At 30.0% G+C, this 20,697-nt stretch overlaps 1 protein-coding gene across 18 annotated transcripts in view; it reads right to left on the reverse strand.

Annotated features, from left to right (window-relative positions):
* LOC143246310 (uncharacterized) overlaps positions 1-20,697 on the reverse strand; it is a 219,730-nt gene that overhangs the window by 8,542 nt on the left and 190,491 nt on the right. For 14 of the 18 annotated variants that reach the window (XR_013025909.1, XM_076492811.1, XM_076492807.1 and 11 more), the window contains 12 exons: positions 15,598-15,630; positions 11,955-11,987; positions 10,980-11,051; positions 9,985-10,029; positions 8,988-9,050; positions 7,986-8,012; positions 7,460-7,513; positions 6,970-6,996; positions 5,342-5,377; positions 3,477-3,530; positions 1,164-1,247; positions 284-365 (listed from right to left, as the gene is read on the reverse strand). Coding sequence is in view for 15 of the 18 variants with exons in the window: in XM_076492811.1 (XP_076348926.1) it covers positions 318-365; positions 1,164-1,247; positions 3,477-3,530; positions 5,342-5,377; positions 6,970-6,996; positions 7,460-7,513; positions 7,986-8,012; positions 8,988-9,050; positions 9,985-10,029; positions 10,980-11,051; positions 11,955-11,987; positions 15,598-15,630 (576 nt within the window). In the remaining 3 variants the exon portion in view is untranslated. The other 4 variants (XR_013025910.1, XM_076492814.1, XR_013025911.1 and 1 more) reach the window with 4 other exon arrangements.

The raw sequence follows: 20,697 nt of genomic DNA on the forward strand, positions 1-20,697 counted from the left end.
TATATGGGAAGAAATTTTAAGCCAAAACTAAGACATCAACCAAAAGAAAATCACAAGAAATTAGGAAATAAGTTTCAAATGTTAGGAAATACATAATATTTTCTCAAAGCTTGAAGAGTCCAGGGGAAGGGACTACTCTCTGCATAGGGATACTTATTTTCATTAATGTTAAGTGAATAACAGAGTTATTACAAACTAAGCATGTTTATATGAAAGATACTCTAAGCATGAGAAGCATTATTGTTTACTCTCACAACTGAGTCATGTTTATTAAGGATATTACCTGCTGGCAGTGACATATGACCCAGTGATTAAGGTCAAGGTTTGTACACCCGGGGTGTAGGAGGTATGGGACCAAGTGGTGCCTAGAAAATTTAAGTTGGATTGGTTAATTCATTGATTTTAAAAGAATATCACTTCATATCTGGGATTTATAGAAATTGCTTGGTAAAAACAAAGAATAAAATAATATCTTTTACATGCAGTTGTTAATTTCACTCTTAAGATGTTATCATAAGACATTAAGTTGAACAAAAATGGTTACTTATATAATGAAGAAGAGGGAAATGTTTAGGCAGTTTATCTTTATATATTCAGTTTAACAAGTAATTTTTTTACACAAAATATACAACATAGTGATTTAAATTACCTAGTTATTATTAAGGTACACAAGCATATGAAACAAAAGTCAGTTTCAAATCATTTAACAAATGTTAGAAGAATTAGAAAAAGAAACATGGATCACAAAAATACATTTCAAAAAGTGACAAGAAATATTATAACTTTTCAAGGAAAGACGATGTCATATTTAAATGAAGGCCTAATGTTTTAAAACTTGATTATATATATAAAATAAGAGTTCTATAATTATGTGAATGAGAAAGTTCATGGTTAACCTTTGGGTAGCCACTGAATAACTTAGAAGAATACTTCAATAACCTATAACAAACATGTCTAATATGGTGAGTTATGGACACTTCAAACACTAAACTTATATCTTAGCAACATATATCATAAACTTTTTAACTGAATTGAATTTTTGTGACTGTTTGGAGAAATACTGCGTAACACAAGCTAAATAACAAACATATAGCATTGCTGTAAAGAAATCAAATACAGAAAAACTGAAAGTCACATAAAAATGTGTGATTAGTTCAGCTTACAGCATTAGGTGGTGTCCAACCACAGCCAGGTAAGGGTAGTCCATCTAGGCCTAGTGGACATGGAGCATCAAGACCAGGCACTCCCTATAAATAGACAAATGTATTTTTAATCAGCTAGGATTTGGTTGTGGAAATTGTAATATCAATGAATTTATATATGAGGTAGGCTTAATAACCAAACAATTGTGAAACAGTCAAAGAAGGTAATTCAACTGAAAAGCAAAAAGTGTTTTTAGTCAGTTAGTATGATTATAGAACCTAATATTTGAGCCAACAGGTTTAAATATGCTTAACAAACAATGGAAGATTGTAAAGCCATGCTATCAAGAAATTTCTGATATATAATTTCATAACATGCTATTTAAGAATATGTTCAGAGATATCAGGGTCAATTTCATTATCAACTTCATATATCATTAGAGATTAATTCACATAGTTTTAATTTGCTGAATTTTTGTTTCTGTAGTTTTAGCTAAAGAACAATACACACATGTGTATATATATATATATATACACACACACACATATATAAATATTTGTGAATGTGTGTGTGTGTATATACATTGAGAGAGAAAGATAGATATTTAACACTTATTTTTTAAAACCTTAATTTTTACTTAAATATGGCTAATAAAGACTTGATAAAACCACACTGTTTAATTCAACTGTATGGGAATGTAAAACACTGGTTGTACAGGTAGAGCTAAAAATTAGTCATGTGTTTGTGAATATAAACGATTAACCTAAAAACATGAACAGTAGTTTAAAAATTGAGGTATATTTCTTAGTTCTTATAAAATGTTATTATACAGTGTTCATAACTAAATGATTAGTCATCTGTTAACGTTTAACTTATGATTTCATTCTTTATTCTTTTGTTAAGAAATACACTAATATGCTTGGTTCATACTGGTGCTCCTAAATATAACAGTCGCCAAGTGAGTCAGCCTTTTTTTGTGAAGCAAACTGAGGAAGATTATAATTGATGTACTGAATACAGTTATTATTGGTTAGTCTTAATGACGTTTTATAGTATAGTTTTAAGCATATGACATATAATTTTTTACATATTGAAAAACTTATAGAAAACAGCCATCAACAGAATGACTGATTCCCCTGACCATTAACTTTTTTCTTTACTTTGGTTTTACTTGTACTGATAACTACGAGGTGTTTGTCTGTGCATGTATATTTTATTTCTTTTTTTTTGGCACAAAAAGCAAATTTCGAGTTTTTTGAAATGGTGACTTTTGACCTCTAACTATGAGGTCATTAGGGCTCTTTCCCAGCTTCAACAGGTGTGATCTGTACAGGATGATTAAAATCTGCTCTTTAGAGGTCTAGTTATTGTACAAAAAGTAGATGTCTACAAATGGACAAACAATGCCATCACTAAATCCTCCAAACTTTTTCAGTTAGAAAAGGGGTTGAAAATAAGAGAAATTAACTACTTTAAAAACAATGTTTAATACAAAATAATGTCTGAAATACATCATAAGTTTCTATGAATTTCAGTTTTATCATCTTATCTTGTTTTGGCAAAATATAAGCAAAAAACAAAATTTAGATGTTGAATGTGTAAGAACCCTTAGGACAATGTACACTATTCACCAAAATTGTCTTCTAAAATTTCATTGCTCAGTAATCAGTGAATGTATCATATATTTAATCACACTATCTTATTACCAACAATGTTAAACTATATTTTCTTAAAAAACAACTATGTTTTTTCTTTTGAAATGCTGTTTGAACAATTTACACTGTATTATGTGACTTAATTTCAGAAATTTAAGATCTTATTTTATAAAGACAAAAGTTAATATCTTGTTCAGAAGTATATCTTTATACAGTTGTCATTGAAATTTCTCAAAAATTAGAAAGTCAAAATAAATACCAAAAACATGTCTTAAGAGTAAATGGATGATGTTAACCAATAGAAAAACCAAATTTTGAAAGAGATTTTATTTTGTCCAAAAATGTTATAAATTTTTCATTATGATCAATCAGCAACTTGCTTGATACATAATGAAATAATTACATAATGTCATTCAAGTATATGTGTAATATTACTCATATAATATAAACTCTTCGGTGTTTGTAAAAGCCTATAATGATTATTTTGTCAAATTACATGAGTTACCCTTTTGAAAAATAGAAATAATACAAGTTCCTGTTAAAAATTATGATTTTGTGTTAGAGGAATTAACCAATAAATACAAAGCTTATATATATTGCACATGTATATGCTGCATATATTTCCTGATTTTAAGACTCCTAAAGAAAAAAACTTGTAGTATGTTCTAGATGTCTTACCTGATCTCCTTTGTCACCTTTTTCACCCTTCTTTCCTCGCTTACCTTGTAAACCCTAATACAAACAGAAAAAAACCCAACAAAACTGATTTTCATTTTAAAATTAGTTATGCCATTTAAAGAAAGTTCTTAAAAACACAAAATGAATAACATAGCTCTACTCTGATCTCAACTTTAACCCTAACTCTCCTGTTGACCTCAAGGTTGTCACCTGCAAGTAAAAGTTATATTTATCTCTACAAGTGGGTTTTCTCGACATCACTGAAAATATTTTTTTTGTTTATAAAGGCTACAAATTCTTAAGAAAAACTTAACTACTAAGGATCTTCAAAGAAGCAATAATACATAGAAAACACCAAGCTAGTAAAGAAATTTCTTTACAAATATAAGGAGCAAGGAATAAAATTTATTCTAATATATAAGCATGACACATTCTTCATCTATGACTATCTTGAAGTGGAAGTATATTGTTCAAAGACAATTTTCACATTTAAACCTTCAGATGTGTGTGGGGTAACAGCCATTAAGTAACTTGTAAGCACTAAAGCAAAAAAGTAATCACTGAAAAAGTCAGTGATATGCTTGAAACTGGTGTTTTTCAACAGTAGCAACTGCACTTGAAGTTTTTTAAAGCCTAATCAGTAATACTTTTACTTCAAGGAAAACAATACAAATATGCATGAATAAAGGAAACAGACAGCATGCTTATCTTGGATAACAATAAAACAAGAGAAACAGTTTCTTTGAATGTATGATAAAGACCACTGGAGTTTTGTGGATCAACAAACGAGTCCAAGTTCTGCCTGTCCTACAGTACTGGTTATAGAATCATTTGGTGATAATTTAGAAGAATATCATATAGAAGTATATAATTGTCCAATAAACTGCTTTTGAGAGTTGTTCATTCATAATGTGTACTGGCTTTAAGTAGTTTGGCTCTGTGAACATGTCATCTATTCAAGGATGTACAAAGTCTGACCAGAGGTATATGGATAAACTACTGAAAGCTACTGTGAAGGTATTTGTGGTTGCAGTTTATTCAATTTTTTTCATCCAAGATGATGATAATGAAGACTTCACAATGTTCAGCAACGACACTGTTGGTGATTTATACATAGTTGAAACTTTCAATCAGAATGACATGGAATAAACATGCCACTGTTACATTATTGTAACATGCCAGATTAAATGAACCTTGGATTTAGATATAGTCAAGGCACATTTTTTGTAGTACTGGCCAAAGAGAGGACAACCATTAAACTGTATTTACTTTGTTCATCTTTCTGAACTAAATAATGGAATTGAATATCAGTTTAAAAATACAGTTGGAAGTGATGCTCAGTGGCATCAGGGGTCTAATATTGTTTTACACGTGAAAGACCCAAATGTTTTAACTACCTGTATAAATTCAAATACAAGATCTTAGTTCAGAGTTGAAATAATTTAGTTATGATGTAAAACAAACTTTTATAACTTTCATAATTAAAGGTGAAAAATGTTTCAGACTAAACATACTATATGCCCTAAAGACTGATGGCAAAATTAATGATTCTTTCCGTAAAGTTGTTATTGAGCTGAGTCATATCAAGAGGCAGAAGCAGAGTAATATAAAAGAATTAATATAGTTGATCATCACTTTAGAAGTCATGCTGGTAGGTCATATTTTACAATCTCAAAGAAATAACTTAGTAATGAATGTTACAATTGATAAATCACATAATAAATGGCACAGAAATTCAAAGATAATGATCCTGCCATATCATTCTACTGTACACATTTCATCAGTTGCATTGCAGTTGTTTTATTATTATCACATACTGTTTCATGTATTAATTTCATACATGTAAAAGTGGCATATCAGCTTACCATTGGTCCAGCATCTCCTTTTTCACCTTTTGGACCCTAAAATATGAGAGAAAATTATTATATAGTGTAAAGTTTTCCTTATATATGCTGTATATAAATGTGTTCTTACACCAGTTTATGAGTAGAAATACCTTTATTTGCAAGTACCTGTATAACTTAATATTGTTTCTACAAGTTAGCTACAGAAAAAAGTATATACATATAAACACACATATAGGGTTACTAAACATTTTCAGAACTATTACAAGTAGAATTACAACAATTATTTATGACATAGTACAGTAAAAGTACAGGATAAGGTATACAACAATAAAAATACTTTAGTATTGAAAAAAGTTATAGTATAGTAAACATCAAATAATATAAATTTCATACACAGTATACATAAAGTATGCTGCTATTCCTTTCTAAACTATAGAGAAACTTTAAACCATCTTTTAGAGTAGCTATAAGATCATATTAGACATACTTAAAAATGGGTTAAAAGTTTGTCACTAAAATACTGAATTTCGAAAAAATCAATTTTATATGTATTGTTAAATCATATTACTGTTTAGTAAAGACAAATAAAAGTTAGGATACAATTAAAGCAATATATAACACCAGTGAATTGGAAGAAGTTCACAAGGACAAATGCATTTATCAGGAAAAACAATGACTGTGCTATAATGGAAAACAAACAAAAATAATACAAAATAGATGAAATTCAAAGAATATCTGGTAAGTCGTAACATTTGAATTGATATCAATTCGTGTTTGTTGTTAATCTTTGCATTTAAGAAAAAAACATCTAACAAGGTTAATTTGTCATGCAAGAATTCAAACTATGCAGTAATAGATATACTCAATAAACAGTGGTAATTAAGTTTTTATGATAATTAAAAAGCTTACTGCATTCAAAACAAATTTAGTTGAAGCTGAATATAACATAGGCTAGTTAGAAAACAAAGCATGCACACTGCTTCAACCTAAACGTAGCAAATACCAGAGGTGAAAAAAAAAAGCTGACAGTAGGAAGAAAGAAAAATCAATATTTTAACAACTTAATATAATCATGGCATATTTATATCTCTAAGAAGCAATGTTTACAATATCATGATAGAGCATTTCAACTGGATTACCATGATGTTAAGAAAACATGTAAGTAAAAGAAATCAATTTAACTCAAAAGTTTGATATCCCTTAACTTCAGTTATTTCAAAACAAGAAACTTTCTTCACTGGGGACAAACTAGGAATGACCATTTTCTTTTTATACTGCCTTCTCTTATTTGCCCCTGAAGGAGAAAGATCCCCATTTTAAAAGCACTTGGGTTATAGGAATTCGTATTATTGGTTCAATTATCATAGTAGTAGTACTTGACTTGATGCTGGGATAGTAACAACAACTTTACCTGTGCAAAGACTAATGGTTTTCATAAAATGAAAAGGTATAGGGTGTGGTTGAGCAATCTACAAGAAAGGTGTTCAGGTGAATTATTACAGAAAAAAACAACATGCAAAGCTGTTAGGCTACACATGCACATAAAACAGCCAACTATATAAATCAAAGGAGTCACAGCCAGGAGACTGGACAGCATGAAGTAGCCACAACGTTCTGATAATCAAAAATAATTAATTCATAATTACCGATAAGCCAGGGATGCCGTCAGTCCCCTAATGAAAACAAATGTGAAGGGAGAGATCAGCAAAACTTCACAGATTTTCAGGAGAAAAATATCACATACGTGAAATAAACCTGAGTTTTCTGGATACAATGTGGCATCTCAGAATACTTTAAAAAGCTGCTTTAACAAGTGCTATTATTAATAATTTATGACGATTTCAAAATTACTGACAAATTTCTTGAAAAAAGTAAATTTCAATTCTACAAAAGATAGTTAATTCTCTCAAAGATTTAAGAAGCCATTTTTAAGAAGGCTATTCAAGATAGGTATCACTTAGTTTGAAAGTGTCTGACAGCTTCAATGTATCATTTTAGTTTTCAGTTACAGTTCTTTATATAAAAACAACATTAGCAAAATAATAAAATTGTTCAAGAGATAAAGAGTCTAGATAATTGCTAATAGTGTGTTCATTTGGATGGAGGAAATTAAATCTTGAAGAAGTATCAACATACCGGCAGCCCTGTTTCACCTTTTACACCCTTCTCACCTTGCTCCCCTTGCTCACCCTGGGTTAGAGACAATGATAATGTATGCATAAAATAAGTATGAGTGATAAATTTCTGTTTTAGTCAAATATGTGTAAAAATATTGATATTTTCCTACATGCTGAAAGTTTTTCTTCAGAAGTTGTGTGACTATCAACAAATTAAATGATTAAAATTATCTTTTGAAGCATCATCAAGCAGATATACAATTTTTCATCATTAGAATACAATGATATTCACATATATTTTTATCTATCAAAGTCTCTAATCTAGGAGGATATATATACTTACATATAAAACTAATTGTTAAGTTATATTAATGTTTTTTAAAAATATACTGCAACTTCATTAAGATTCTTGTCATAAGAATTCATGAGAAAACTTGTTACTAGGTTTTGCGATGTGCAATTTTTGCAAGTTCAGTTTATATATTTAATTTTTAATACATGTAAGTTTGAAATTTAAAAGAATCACATTGTGGCTTTTTCCTCACCTTCATGCCATCAAGCCCTGGAGGTCCCTGGAGTAGAGACAAGAAATAAAAAAGAAGTTACAAAGTTGCTAGTCTAAAACTAATGTAAAATTATAAAATCATAAGCTAATGAAACAGAAATAGATATACAAGCAGGAAACCCCATGCATGTTGATAAAGCAAAAAAGAAAATTCACCATATAACAACACATGATGCTTACTGGCAAAGCAAATTGTATAACAAGCAAATGAATGAAGTGCCCCTGAGTTAAAGCAAAGAGTCTGTCATTGTTTTTGTATAGTGATAGTTGTTCCCACCACCACTTGTAATTGTTGTCACAATTAGACAACAAATACTTGTATTTGAAATAAGTCTTTAGTAGAAGCTGCTGCTAATTTTTCAGAAAAATTAATTGATAGATGTTCATGAGGTTAGTCCTAGTTGTTCCTGAGTTAGAAGAATCTTGAAGAAGATGTTAAAGTAGCCTAAGCTCTTGTCAGGATGATTGTCTCAAGATTTCCAGACCAGACTTGTGATGATTCCAGTCTGAAAAACTAACAGGTGGAATGAAACAACCAACATATAAAACAATATATCCATACACCTTCTTATTAATTATAGAAAAAATAATTAAGATATAATAAACTCAATGAAAACTGATTTCTGCTTACAAAGTACTTTTAGTTAAATTTTACATTCATCTTATAATTTTTTAACAATTTGCTGAGCTATTTTATTTCTTCATTGTATGAAAATATGCTTGTGAAATACAGTTTTAATTATACTAAAATAATTTAACAAACAATTAATTTATGTTGGTTATGTCTAAGGATTTTAAGTTTGAGGAAGAAAGAATTTTTAATGAAAAACAACTATTAATTGATACAAAAATAAGAAAGATGATTTTTCAAATGTATCTATTGCACGTTGTCGATATATTAAATGTAAAATATTTTATTAAATTACTCACGTTTGTAAAAAAAAAAAAAAAAGAGTGAATCGTGAACATCTTACTTTCCTACCATTTCTCCAGGAATCCCATCAATTCCTGGAAACCCAGAAATACCTCGAGGTCCCATGGGACCCTGTAAAGAAGAGAACAGATGCAAACATAAAAATGTAAGCAATTATTATGTGAGACCAACTATTTATTATAATATATTGTTTTAAGAATGTTTTTCAATTTTTTTGGTTCAATTAAAAGCAGTGTTGAAATTGATGGAATGCAAGTATTTGAATGTTGATAAAGTATTTTTTTTATTTTACAATGATACATTTGCAGAAAAATATAATGATGATTTATTAATGAATTACACAGTTGCATAAGCACATACTCTAAAAAAAACTGGTAATACTACTGTTGATAGATTTTATATGTGCAGGTACAATGTATTTTGCTTATTTTCTTTAGTTAGTTTTTAAGTTATACTTGCCAGTTTAATCCTACACTACTGTTTCATTCTTCACTACTAATGCTTTATTGAATATATTTACATAATATTTTCTATCTTTTCCTAGAAGGTGAAAAATAGAAATTTCTTATGTTGAATGCCTTGATATTAATTGTCAAGTTCTTGCCAATAGTACGTATATATAAAACTGATTCAATGACTGAGTAAATAAAAATGGTGAGAAACTTGTAAAGTTTTTAACAAAATTATTGAATCTATCTGTATATTTCAACTACTGTCTAATGTTTAACAAATATAATCAAGACATCAGTACTATATTCTTGTGTGCCTAATCTTTCTTGTTTAATAGTCATTGATCCCAGAAGGTTCTGAGAAATAGCAAACGTTTGATTGTTTATTTGTTCTGATGCTAAAGTGCAAAGCTCCACAATTAACTATCTGTGTTATGCCTCTCATGAGTATTGAAACATGTGAATAATACATTTCACTGTCTTATATAAACCAGTAATGTTAATGAAGAACGACTATTAAACAAGTGATTATGTAAAAGGTGAATTAATTCTCTATTACAGAAAATTATTTAATAATAGCAATTTATGATGCTTACTGGTAAACCCATAGGTCCAGAACTTCCAGGATCTCCTTTGTCACCCTACAAAGTAATTGAAAGTTTTAATATATAATTGTCCTCAGAAGATTACTACAGAAATGTACAATAAATACATAGCACATTTGCATTGAATAAGAACTTATTGTCCTTTTTTTTACTAATCCTTAAAACTAAAAAAATATAAATTAATGAGAAGCAAATCATGAAATTAAAAGTTAATATGTTTTGAAATTAGAAAAGAAGAATGGTCATGGCTTCTTTGATCTATGCTGTATTGATTTTTATTTGACAACAATACTCACATATCTCTGTAAACTACTTGTGCTTAAGGATAAGAAACTCTCATCAAAACATTCATAATAAAGTTTTTAATTATTTGGTCAAGCTGTCTCAAAACTTTTATTTTTTAAAAAGTAGGCATCTTATTATCAAGTTTCAAAATTTAATTATTATTGTCTTCTTTTTTTTTTTCAAAGTATGTGTTTGCAAGACAACAAAGATTCTTAAGGTATTCATAAACATTCACTTCTATTAAACATCATCAGAACTACTGTTTGCAATTATATTATGGCATGATTTTGTATCTAATGCTTTGATTTTTACTTCATAATCTATAGACTTTTGTAAGAAAACCTCTCATACTGTTATGCAGACAGATAAGTACATGATTCAGGAGTTGTGTGTGTGCTGTTAAACATAAAGCTACACAAGAAGCTATTTATGCTCTGCTCGCTGCAGGTATCAGAACTCGATTTTTAACAGAAGAATCACATGGATTTATTGCTGAACCACAAATGGAGAAGTTTCATTGTGAATTCTAACTTTCTAATACATTTTAATCTGTGAAAAAAAAGTCACAGCATAATTGTCATGTTTAGTTTAATAATTCTGATGAATCAACAGTAATTAAATCAAATGAATGCAATAATAACACCTTATTTTTACATATAAGGAAGGATTAGGAAAAGGCAGATTATTAGAACATCACTCACTCTTTCACCTTTTTGTCCATTTATTCCCTTTTCACCTTTAAGTCCAGGAGGTCCTTGTAAACCATTAGAACCCTTTAAAGAAACATTATTATTACGATTAAAGAACAAGCTAGAAACAGTTTTATATAATTTTTTCACAAAGCTAAAGAAATGCAATCTTTTATTGACAAATGCACGTAGGTCAGATTACCATAAAAAGTACTTTCTGACAATGTGATTTTGTATTCCTGTGGTTCATTTTATGAAAGTCTATGTGTCTTAAGAATAAAATTAATAATATACTGCTACAACCTTTTCTTATTCATTTATTTAGCTGTCCATATATTTCTATTTAATATTTAGTATAATATTTTATTCAATACTTACCCAGTTTTGTGTGCTTTATTACGTTTACTCTTATTTAGAGTCCCTAAGAAAATTAGATTTAGAATCAACTAACAGAAAATTTAATTGAAAAGAATGGTACTGTAGGAAAATAAAGATAATGAACTCAAATATATTAGTTCTTTTTTCATACACAAAAAAAAAACAGTGGAAGCTTCTTTTGCAAAGATGTCACAAGAGTCTGCCTTTTCAAGTGAACAGCTTTCAAAAGTTTTTAAGCATGATAGGATGTAGTACCTTTTCCAATACATTTTCTTAACTAATTAATTTGAATATAAATTAACTAAATGTTGCTTGCAATGCTCCTTTATCATTTTTAAATCAAAACCTATACACAAAAATATGTCTTGTGAATTTACTAAATATACAGTTTGTTTGTTTGTTTTGAATTTTGCACAAAGCTACATGAGAGATATCTGCACTAGCCATCCCTAATTTAGTAGTGTAAGACAAGAGAGAAGGCAGCTAGCCATCACCACCCACTGCCAACTCTTGGGCTACTCTTTTACCAATTTTAAATAATACATCTTCTTCAACTCTAATTTAAACATTTACCAAAACTTAAATAAAATTCATTTACGTAATACTCACAGGTGGTCCAGGTAGCCCTGGGGGTCCTGTTATCTAAGAAATGAAAAATACAATTTTTATTTATTAACTTGTCTTTTAAACTTTTCAAAAACTGATTAAAACCTGTTCCAATACATTATATTTTTGGTTATTTGTGAATTAAAATAATTAAAAAAGGCCAAAAATATATTTAACCAGAATAAAGCTACAGTTTGATACATTTCTCTGTTATCTTGTGTAATTTTTAAAAATTGTATGCCCATCAAAGAAGAACAAGAAAATTATTCACAAATACTATAGCATTTCAATACAGTAATTCTTAAATATGTATGTTCATTTATGAAAAGAATGATTTTACTGGGATTTTAGAAGCAAAAAAGTAACTGTAAAAATGTAAATAAGTTTATGATATTTAACTCAAACTATTTAAAATATTTTTTTTAATTTATTATTCATAAATTTATTTTGTCTGCTTTTCAAAAAAAAATATTAAAAAAAATGCATCCTTTTTCAAACTGTATCTGCTTTATTTTTCTGGTAAATAACGTAAAACAAGTGTAATGTGATTTAAAGGCATAAATCTATATTGCTTTTAAGGGATATTATTTATTATAACGATAATTAATTTCAATACATATTTACATTGAAAATATATCTATATTTTCTAATACATAGTGTTTTATGAAATTCATTAATAGTTTCTTTTGCAATAAAATTTAATGCTGGAGAATTTTCAAAAAAACAACTTTGTTCTGCCATTGGGTGCTGTAAAAAATGTTTCAGAAACTACCTGAAGTACTCTAAAAACCACTTATACTGAATATTGAATTTCGTGATATGTCTTATGAAAGGTTTAAATATATATATATATTTAGTTATAGCTTCTGAATCTTCCTTGTAAAATAATCATTGGCCTAAATTTTCACACAAAATGAACAAAAAAGGAGATTTATAGGCTGCATATACAGATAGTAAAACAATGTCACAGCATAAAACATGTAAAATTGGGGGTTACTACTACTGATTTAAAAACTTCTACAGAAGTTCAGTTTAAGGCTGTGGCACACAGAGTTAACCAGTTGCATTTCTAAATATCAAACCAACTGGTTTTCTTATAATTCATGATGTTAGTAAGCATGTAGGTTTTAGAAGTTTTGATAGAAATGAATAAAAACCCTATAACCCAAGTACTTTAGAAAGGTGCACCTTTTATAAAACACCCACCTTGTTATGGATTGCTTAAGACACCAGGTGGCATGACAAGATACAAAATTCATAAAACCATGTATGCCCATTTTAGGAAATATACTAGCTGGTGAAGCAAAATGAGAAACATGTCCTATTTTAACGTTATTTCTGAATAAAAAAAAGATGAAAAAATGAATAGCAAGCTACTGATTGAATTTACTGATTACATAAAAGAATTTTCCTTAATAATACTAAGCAACTTATTACAAAAAAACCAAAATGACTGCTATTACTGATTAAAATAGCATATCTCCACTGGCATTTCAAATGTTCATTTGTGCCATTCGAGAAAAATATACGTGAATCACAGTAAAGCAGATAGGATAATTTTTTTTATTAGTCATTCTAGCTAAAGCTTAAAAACAAGGAGCCAAAGAATTTTCCTTAATAATACTAAGCAACTTATTACTATTTTATTTTGAATTTTACGAAAAATCATTTTATTCAAAATGACTCATGATTCATTATTATTATTTTACCAGTACATTATTGATTGGTTATATTTTGTAAAGCTTATATTGTGTTTGATGAGACTCTTAATTTTTCATTTCCTATTAGTAATGCGGTTGACTTGATATTTTACTTTGATAATGTTGTTATTTGATACATTAAACAGTAAAGGATGCTTGTCACATGAGAGACATCCAAGTAGAAATTTTCATCTGTGTGATTGATTAATAAAGAAGCACATCTGAGATTATATAAAAGACAAATGATGATCTGAGAGAAGTTCAAAGGTTTTCTCTACATGAAAGACAAAGAATGATGATGGCTGTACTGGACCAGGTGGAAAACACAACTGGGTTGAATTGGTGAGCCAGATATTAGCTAGGATAGTTGTTTTTTACAACTATCTCATTTTCAAGAATAATATTTTCATTTAAGGAGACATGTATGATAGGTAGTGGAACCAAAAATGGAGTGTCATGTTATGTGTTTAGCCAAGTAGTCACTAATGATCATTTAGGAATCTATACAGGTGGCAGTTTGCCCTTACACACAAAGTACAGAGTGGACTAATGATAACTGCAGGTGTAACATTATCCATTTCCAGTTACAGGGAACTAAAAATTTCTATGATGGGTACATAAGGGAAGAGTGTATCTTTGGAATGGAATGTTTGAAGAAGTATAACTATGAGTTGAGATTTTCCTTGAATAATTCAATAATCAAAATAAACCCCAGTGCACTGTGTGTCAGTTGTTATACAAACTGGGAAGAATATTAGATCTAGTCTAAAAACCATCAAGGTTGACCAAGGGTATGAGAACATGAAGTTTTAAAAAAGTTTTTTATGGATCACTAATGAATTTAAATGTAACAGAGAACACATCACATTACATTCTATTAATGAACAGCACCTGGAAACTGAAAATGAAGCAATGCTACGATAGTAACTGCTAAACCTAGATCCAGCTGTTAAACTATAGAGAATCACAAGATCAGAAACCTCAAAGAGTATAAATTAATTTGGGTGAATAATAATGGAGCTATATGAGATGGGTATACTACTTTTTATGTGGAAGATTAAACGAGAATAAACAAAACCTAAGTATCCAGTTGAGAACCATAAAAATCAGGATTTAACTAGGCACTACTAAGTACGAGAACACACAAAGTCTCCAACTGTAAACAGTTTGAACCAAAATTTAGTTGAATGAAAAATACGACCATTCAAGAAAAAACGTACTAGAATGAAATTACATAAAATATGCCTCAGCTGAAGTACAAGCAGAGAATCAGTTAGATTAGAATTCATTGTTGTGGGAAGTAATTTTGTAATGATTAAGCAATTGCCATTTCTAGGGTGATATGTCCTCCATAAAACGTTTGAAAATTTAATGCTATGAGATTGAATCTTGAGTCATTTTATCTACAAATACTGCAAACTCACAATGTAACATACTGTATTCAAAGAAGTAAGTTTTAATATACAACTTGTAGTTATAAATTCTGTGAAAAAGTGGTGAGGCTATAGCCTGACTTGACTTACCACTTCCTAAAGCCCTGTCATATAAATGGCTAAGTAAAGCCAACAAGTTAAAATTTGGTTAAATTGGTGTTAAAAATCAGTAAGAGCTAAGACACTAAATCCAAACTCTGTAATTTAGTCCCAAGCATGAAGGCCTGCATGGAATCAAACAAACTAATAGGTAATTTAATATAATATATTGTTTAATTCTGGCTAATATGAGGCCACTATGATCTGAAAAATAACTTTATCAGAATTCAAACAGTTTCTAATGTTGATATGTTGAGGTCGTTTTCTATACTTTAGTTTCATTGCTTGAAACAACAGAAAAATCTTTTGATATGTAACTTTCAATCTGTGATAACCATGTAAAAAAATTAAATGTTATTTTATAATTACAACATATTAGTAGAAAAACTAAGTAAAAATCTTAAATAAACTCACAAGTTCTCTCATCCCTCTCACACCTGTTTGAACCTGCAAAGAATAAAGAAAATATAAAATTTCCTAATATGTCCACAAGTTTAATGTTTATAAGTTAGTTTATCTCAGTTAATTGAAATCCTGTCTTCTTGATGCAAGTATTTGCAAATTTGTAATCCAGACTAGTGAAATGAAAAAAAAAAAAGTGTTCAGATATAAAATCATAAAAGACTTAAACTGTTTTAATGATCTGAAAAAAGCTCATCTTTTAGTGAATGAAGACTCTTCTTTAATTAAATATAAATCTATAAATCAGCACTGTTACATGTACATACATCTTCCACATTAATGTTATTTTAAAGAAAATTATAATCATATGAAAATATTCTTATCAAACCTATTAACATTATCACAACTGAAGTTCAGTCTTGTTTCATCGAGACAATTCTGTGTTATGCTTATTTCCTTCTTTAAATACCTATAAACATGTATGTCTTAACTGAAAAATTATTACAAGATTTGAGATAAGACAGAAGGCATAAATAATTGGTATTGCTTAATTAATAAAATATTATAGCCTTAAAAATCCTATTTAGTGTTTTTCTGTGATATAATACTGAGTTGTTAACAACATGTTACACTAACTAATCTTTTCAACATATATCCATTAGATATGAGAAAAGTGTTTGAAGAATTTGAAATAGGAATAAAATTGGGTGGGATGTGGAAGTTTGGTAACTAGCTTACATTATGCAAATGACAAGGGGGTGAATCGTGAGATAAAAAGAGCAGTCAAGAAGGCTGACTAAAGGGTTGAATGATGCAAAAATATTAAGCAATGTTTAATGCTAAATGTAAAGAAAATAAAGGTTAAAACAATAGAGGATGATAATATTTGAAAGATACAGTGGAAGAGAAAAGAAATCAAGCAAGTTTAGTAATTCAAATATTCAGGATTCAGGATTAACAATGATGGAGATTTTCATGTAGATATTAACAGAAGTTGGATTGGTGTAAGAAAGAGCATGGTAAAGTAATGACTATGTGGAAAGATTTGCATTTACCAAGATCACTAAAGTTTAAATTACTTAAATCAGTTATTTTCCAAATTTAATAGCTACTCATGGTTGCAAAAGTCAAATGTTAAGGTAGAGAGATGAAAAGAAAGTAAAAAGTATTGAATTTCAGTATTATAAGAGTGATGATAATATCATATAGCAAGAGGAAAACAAATAAATATGTGGTGTAAAAGAATGGGATGTGAAAGAAATTTGTTGGAAGATATCATCAAGAAGAAACTATCATAATTTGGGCAGATTATGAGAAAGATGGGAAATGTTTGGAGAAACAGACCATGGAAGGCTCTTTAAAGGTAGAGAAAAAACAAAAGAGGAAGATTAGTCTTAAGATGGAGTGCTGGGCTGCAGATGTCAATAGTAGAAGATATTAGTGAAACAATAGTGAAACAGGGAATCAAAACTGTTGGAAATGGCTTATAATACAGTGCAAAGAGCAATTATTACAAAGATACCATTACATCGGTGTATATTTAACTGCATTTATAAATATTCTATCTACTGGGTGAGTAATTTACAGGTTCTGCCAAAAATATTGAAGTTGATATTTTGGGTATCTTTACCTGTTAACTATTGACTGTGGAAAGTACTTAAAGTGTTCTGGAAAGCTAATATGAACAATAACTAAACAGCGTGAAAAGATCTTAATAAAGTAATTTAAATCTAATAACATGCACTTTTTTTTCCACAATAAAATGTTTATATTTACAAATGATAATAGTTTCTGATTTGGCTTCAAATAAACAAAAAGTGTCATGGCATTTAAAATTTTTCTTCACAAATGGAAAAAAATAGAAATGCATTTTTGACTTCTTCAAGAGATGTTCTTCTCTGGTAGTTTAAAATAGAAATCATTCAAATATTTGTATCTGATAGTGAAAGTATAAACTTTTTTTAATTAGTTCAAAATATCTAAGGATCATTTTTTTAAGTTATAAAAATCACTTCTATGAACAAAGTAATTATTTTCCTAAAATAAATATTATTTATAGATTGACTGCAATTAAATCATCTGTAATTTTATCATAAATAAAAAATAACTCTTGTTAATTACTTTTAAGCTTTCTACTGATAATCTAAAATCATTATAACTTGTGTAAAAATTATAAGCATGTTATGAAAGTTAACAATTTCTTACTCTAAAAATGTATTTTCAATAGGTACATAGTTCTAAGTATTGGTACAAAGAAAACAAAATTTGCTACTGTCTACCAGTCTTTATTTTCCATCAGTTTTATGCCAATTAAGGACGTGTCAATCATTTGACTACTTTCCACCAATCATACTGTGCCATCTTTACTGGCACAGCTAACTCCCTCAGTTATTCTAAAACAATCCTCTTTTTTAAGAACTAGCAGGTGTAAACCATAAAGACCAGCATCTCAGTGGGGAAGAAGGGTGGAAAATGGGTGAGAGAGGTAAGTATCATTTGGAAATTCATTTTTATAATACAAAAATGTTATATTCCAAAACTGTACCACCTCTTTTTCATCCAAAGCTAGAATCCCACAATGCCAAATTGAAGGAGTCGGTGATAGCATACACATGAATTTTAAAACAAGTGAAAAAAAGATCTCACTAAAAGAACAGGTTTGCTTAAATATGAAGAGAAAGTACACCAGTAGGGTGCCGAATTACTTCTGTAACAGGTATGCTCTATGCCTACCAATCAATATAGTAACACAACCAGGATGTAATTAAAATGACAGGCACCACTGAAGTCAATAAAGAAATGTACTGCATCGAATTGGTGTAGAATATGCTGGATAACTATGACATAATTCACTATGGTGTTGGCAAGCATGGAAAGGCTTATACATATACAACTATTTTCCTTTACATGTGTGTGCCTTCAGTTACATCAGATTATGCCAATTACAGTCCAAGGGGCAAAAAACATTAAGGAAACTGCCTTGTGATATGTCAGGTTATGATAAGTGTTGTCCACCTAGGCAAAAACATCCAGTGGAAGTACCTTGCATAAGAAATATATAATCAACAGGTGCAGCCTGCCCAGGCAAAAACATCCAGGGGAAGTACCTTGGATACTGAATATTATTCACTGTTTGATACTGCAATGAATACAGCAACTATATCTCTCTTCTCACTGAGCAGGTACACCTGGTCTAGAAAGTTTTATTTTGTTTTTCAAAACTAACTCAGGAGGAAACCTCCATAGTCCACAATTCCAGCAACTGGAAACCAGAGTGAAAATAAATGATTGAGTGAAATACATGTTGGGGAGTTTGGATGAACAACACAAAAGAGATAGTGCAAAGGGTGACAATGATTTCCTATTATTAAAAGCAGATATACCTTGATTGTAGGAATCAAGGGTCAGTATGGATGGGCAGAAATTCCAATCTGTTTTACTTAAGAGGTATATAAGTGACAGTACTTTATGAATAAAACTAGTAACTTTTAGCAGAAAAAATATATAGATGCACATGTCACCAAACAAGCTGCCAGTAGTATTACAGAAACTTCATTTCAACAGTGAGCATTATAGAATTATTCATATCTAGTGCAAATATAACACAATACATACCAGACCACTCAACACCTGCCACCACAGGTAAGATCCTGAAATACGATATGTATCAACTAAAAAAATATAGGAAAAGTAATATGTTGATGTATCCCAATCAAAGGTGAACAAATATGTGCAGAATTACCACAAAAGGAAGATAAATACCTGCCTGAAGAAGAAACAGACTGGTCATGCAGATAATGTGCAACAAATCTATTGGGAACTGTTTACATCCCAGCCTTAATGATCTTCTCTAAAGGCTGATGTAAGGTATGAAGGAACATTGTGCATGTGCCAGTCATATGTACTGACACACCCAATCAATGAGTGCTATATGGTACAGATCATGAAACATAGAGGGAATCCTTGGAATAAAAGGATGGGAACAATAACATGAAAGGAGGCAGTAAGAGTCACATAACATCTAAGTGAATGAACTGGACAAAGAAGTCTATCTGGGACTGAGGGGAGTATCAGTGGAGGAAATGGAAGGTAAAAAAATAATAGAGAAGATCAAATCATCTCCCAAGTAGCAGATGTTTGAGAAAGGAAAACCTAATCAGAATAGATAAAAACATAAGAGAAATGATAAAAGATGTAGAAAACATCATTGACATAAATATTGAAATGATGATGACTGCAAGTAAGGAGGAGGATTAAGAGAACCTAAGGGAAAGATGGTGCAAGGAAGAAGTGGCAATGGCTGTAAATGGAAAACTGGACAGGGCATGAGAGACTAAATATGAGATCCAGTATGGTAAAACAAAAAGGTGTGGAGGATGAAGAAGATGAAAGGAAGAAAAATGGAGGGAAATAACAGGGAAGAAGAAAACTTCCTGAAATTGAAAGTTGTTTAACAGGACAGACCTAAACTAGAAGCAGTTGTCACACATAAAAACCTTGATCAAACAACCAGGCAAAGAACTGGGAAAAATGAAGTACTAAAGGATGGGATGGGCAGAAGTCATGGCAAACAGACCAAGGTCTGAAGATACTACTGCCTCTGGGACACAGACAAGGAGAAAGGTTGAATGGAACAGGAAAGGAAAAATGCTACATGAGGGGTGATTCCCTGAGCTTAGGCAAGAGACTAGACAAAAGCCATGCATAAGCTAGAGTTTGGTGAAGTCAGAATGAACTATATCTAATTATGATTAGAAAAGAGACTGTGACAGAAGTAGGGGCATGGGATGACACTTCAGTAAGGGCCAAAGTAGAGGAAATGATGTATGAGTAGGAAAATATGGAGCAATGAGTAGGACACAACAAGGAGTCATTTCGATAATGGAAAAGTCTCTGGAAAGGAGTATGATCAGAGGGTAGGCATTTACTTGAAGACCTTTACAATGCTTACTGAATGCATCTACTCCTAGAGCTGAAGGATGTGACACATGAAATTAAAAATAAAGAATTTTAGCACTCCAGTGAGTGGCAAACACATCTATATGCAGTGTTCCCAGATGAGAAAATACCCACCAAAGTACTGTGAAAGAAGAGACCACTCCATGGGAAGAA

The sequence above is a fragment of the Tachypleus tridentatus genome, chromosome 3 (assembly GCF_004210375.1).
Source record: "Tachypleus tridentatus isolate NWPU-2018 chromosome 3, ASM421037v1, whole genome shotgun sequence".
Taxonomy (NCBI): Eukaryota; Metazoa; Arthropoda; class Merostomata; order Xiphosura; family Limulidae; genus Tachypleus; species Tachypleus tridentatus.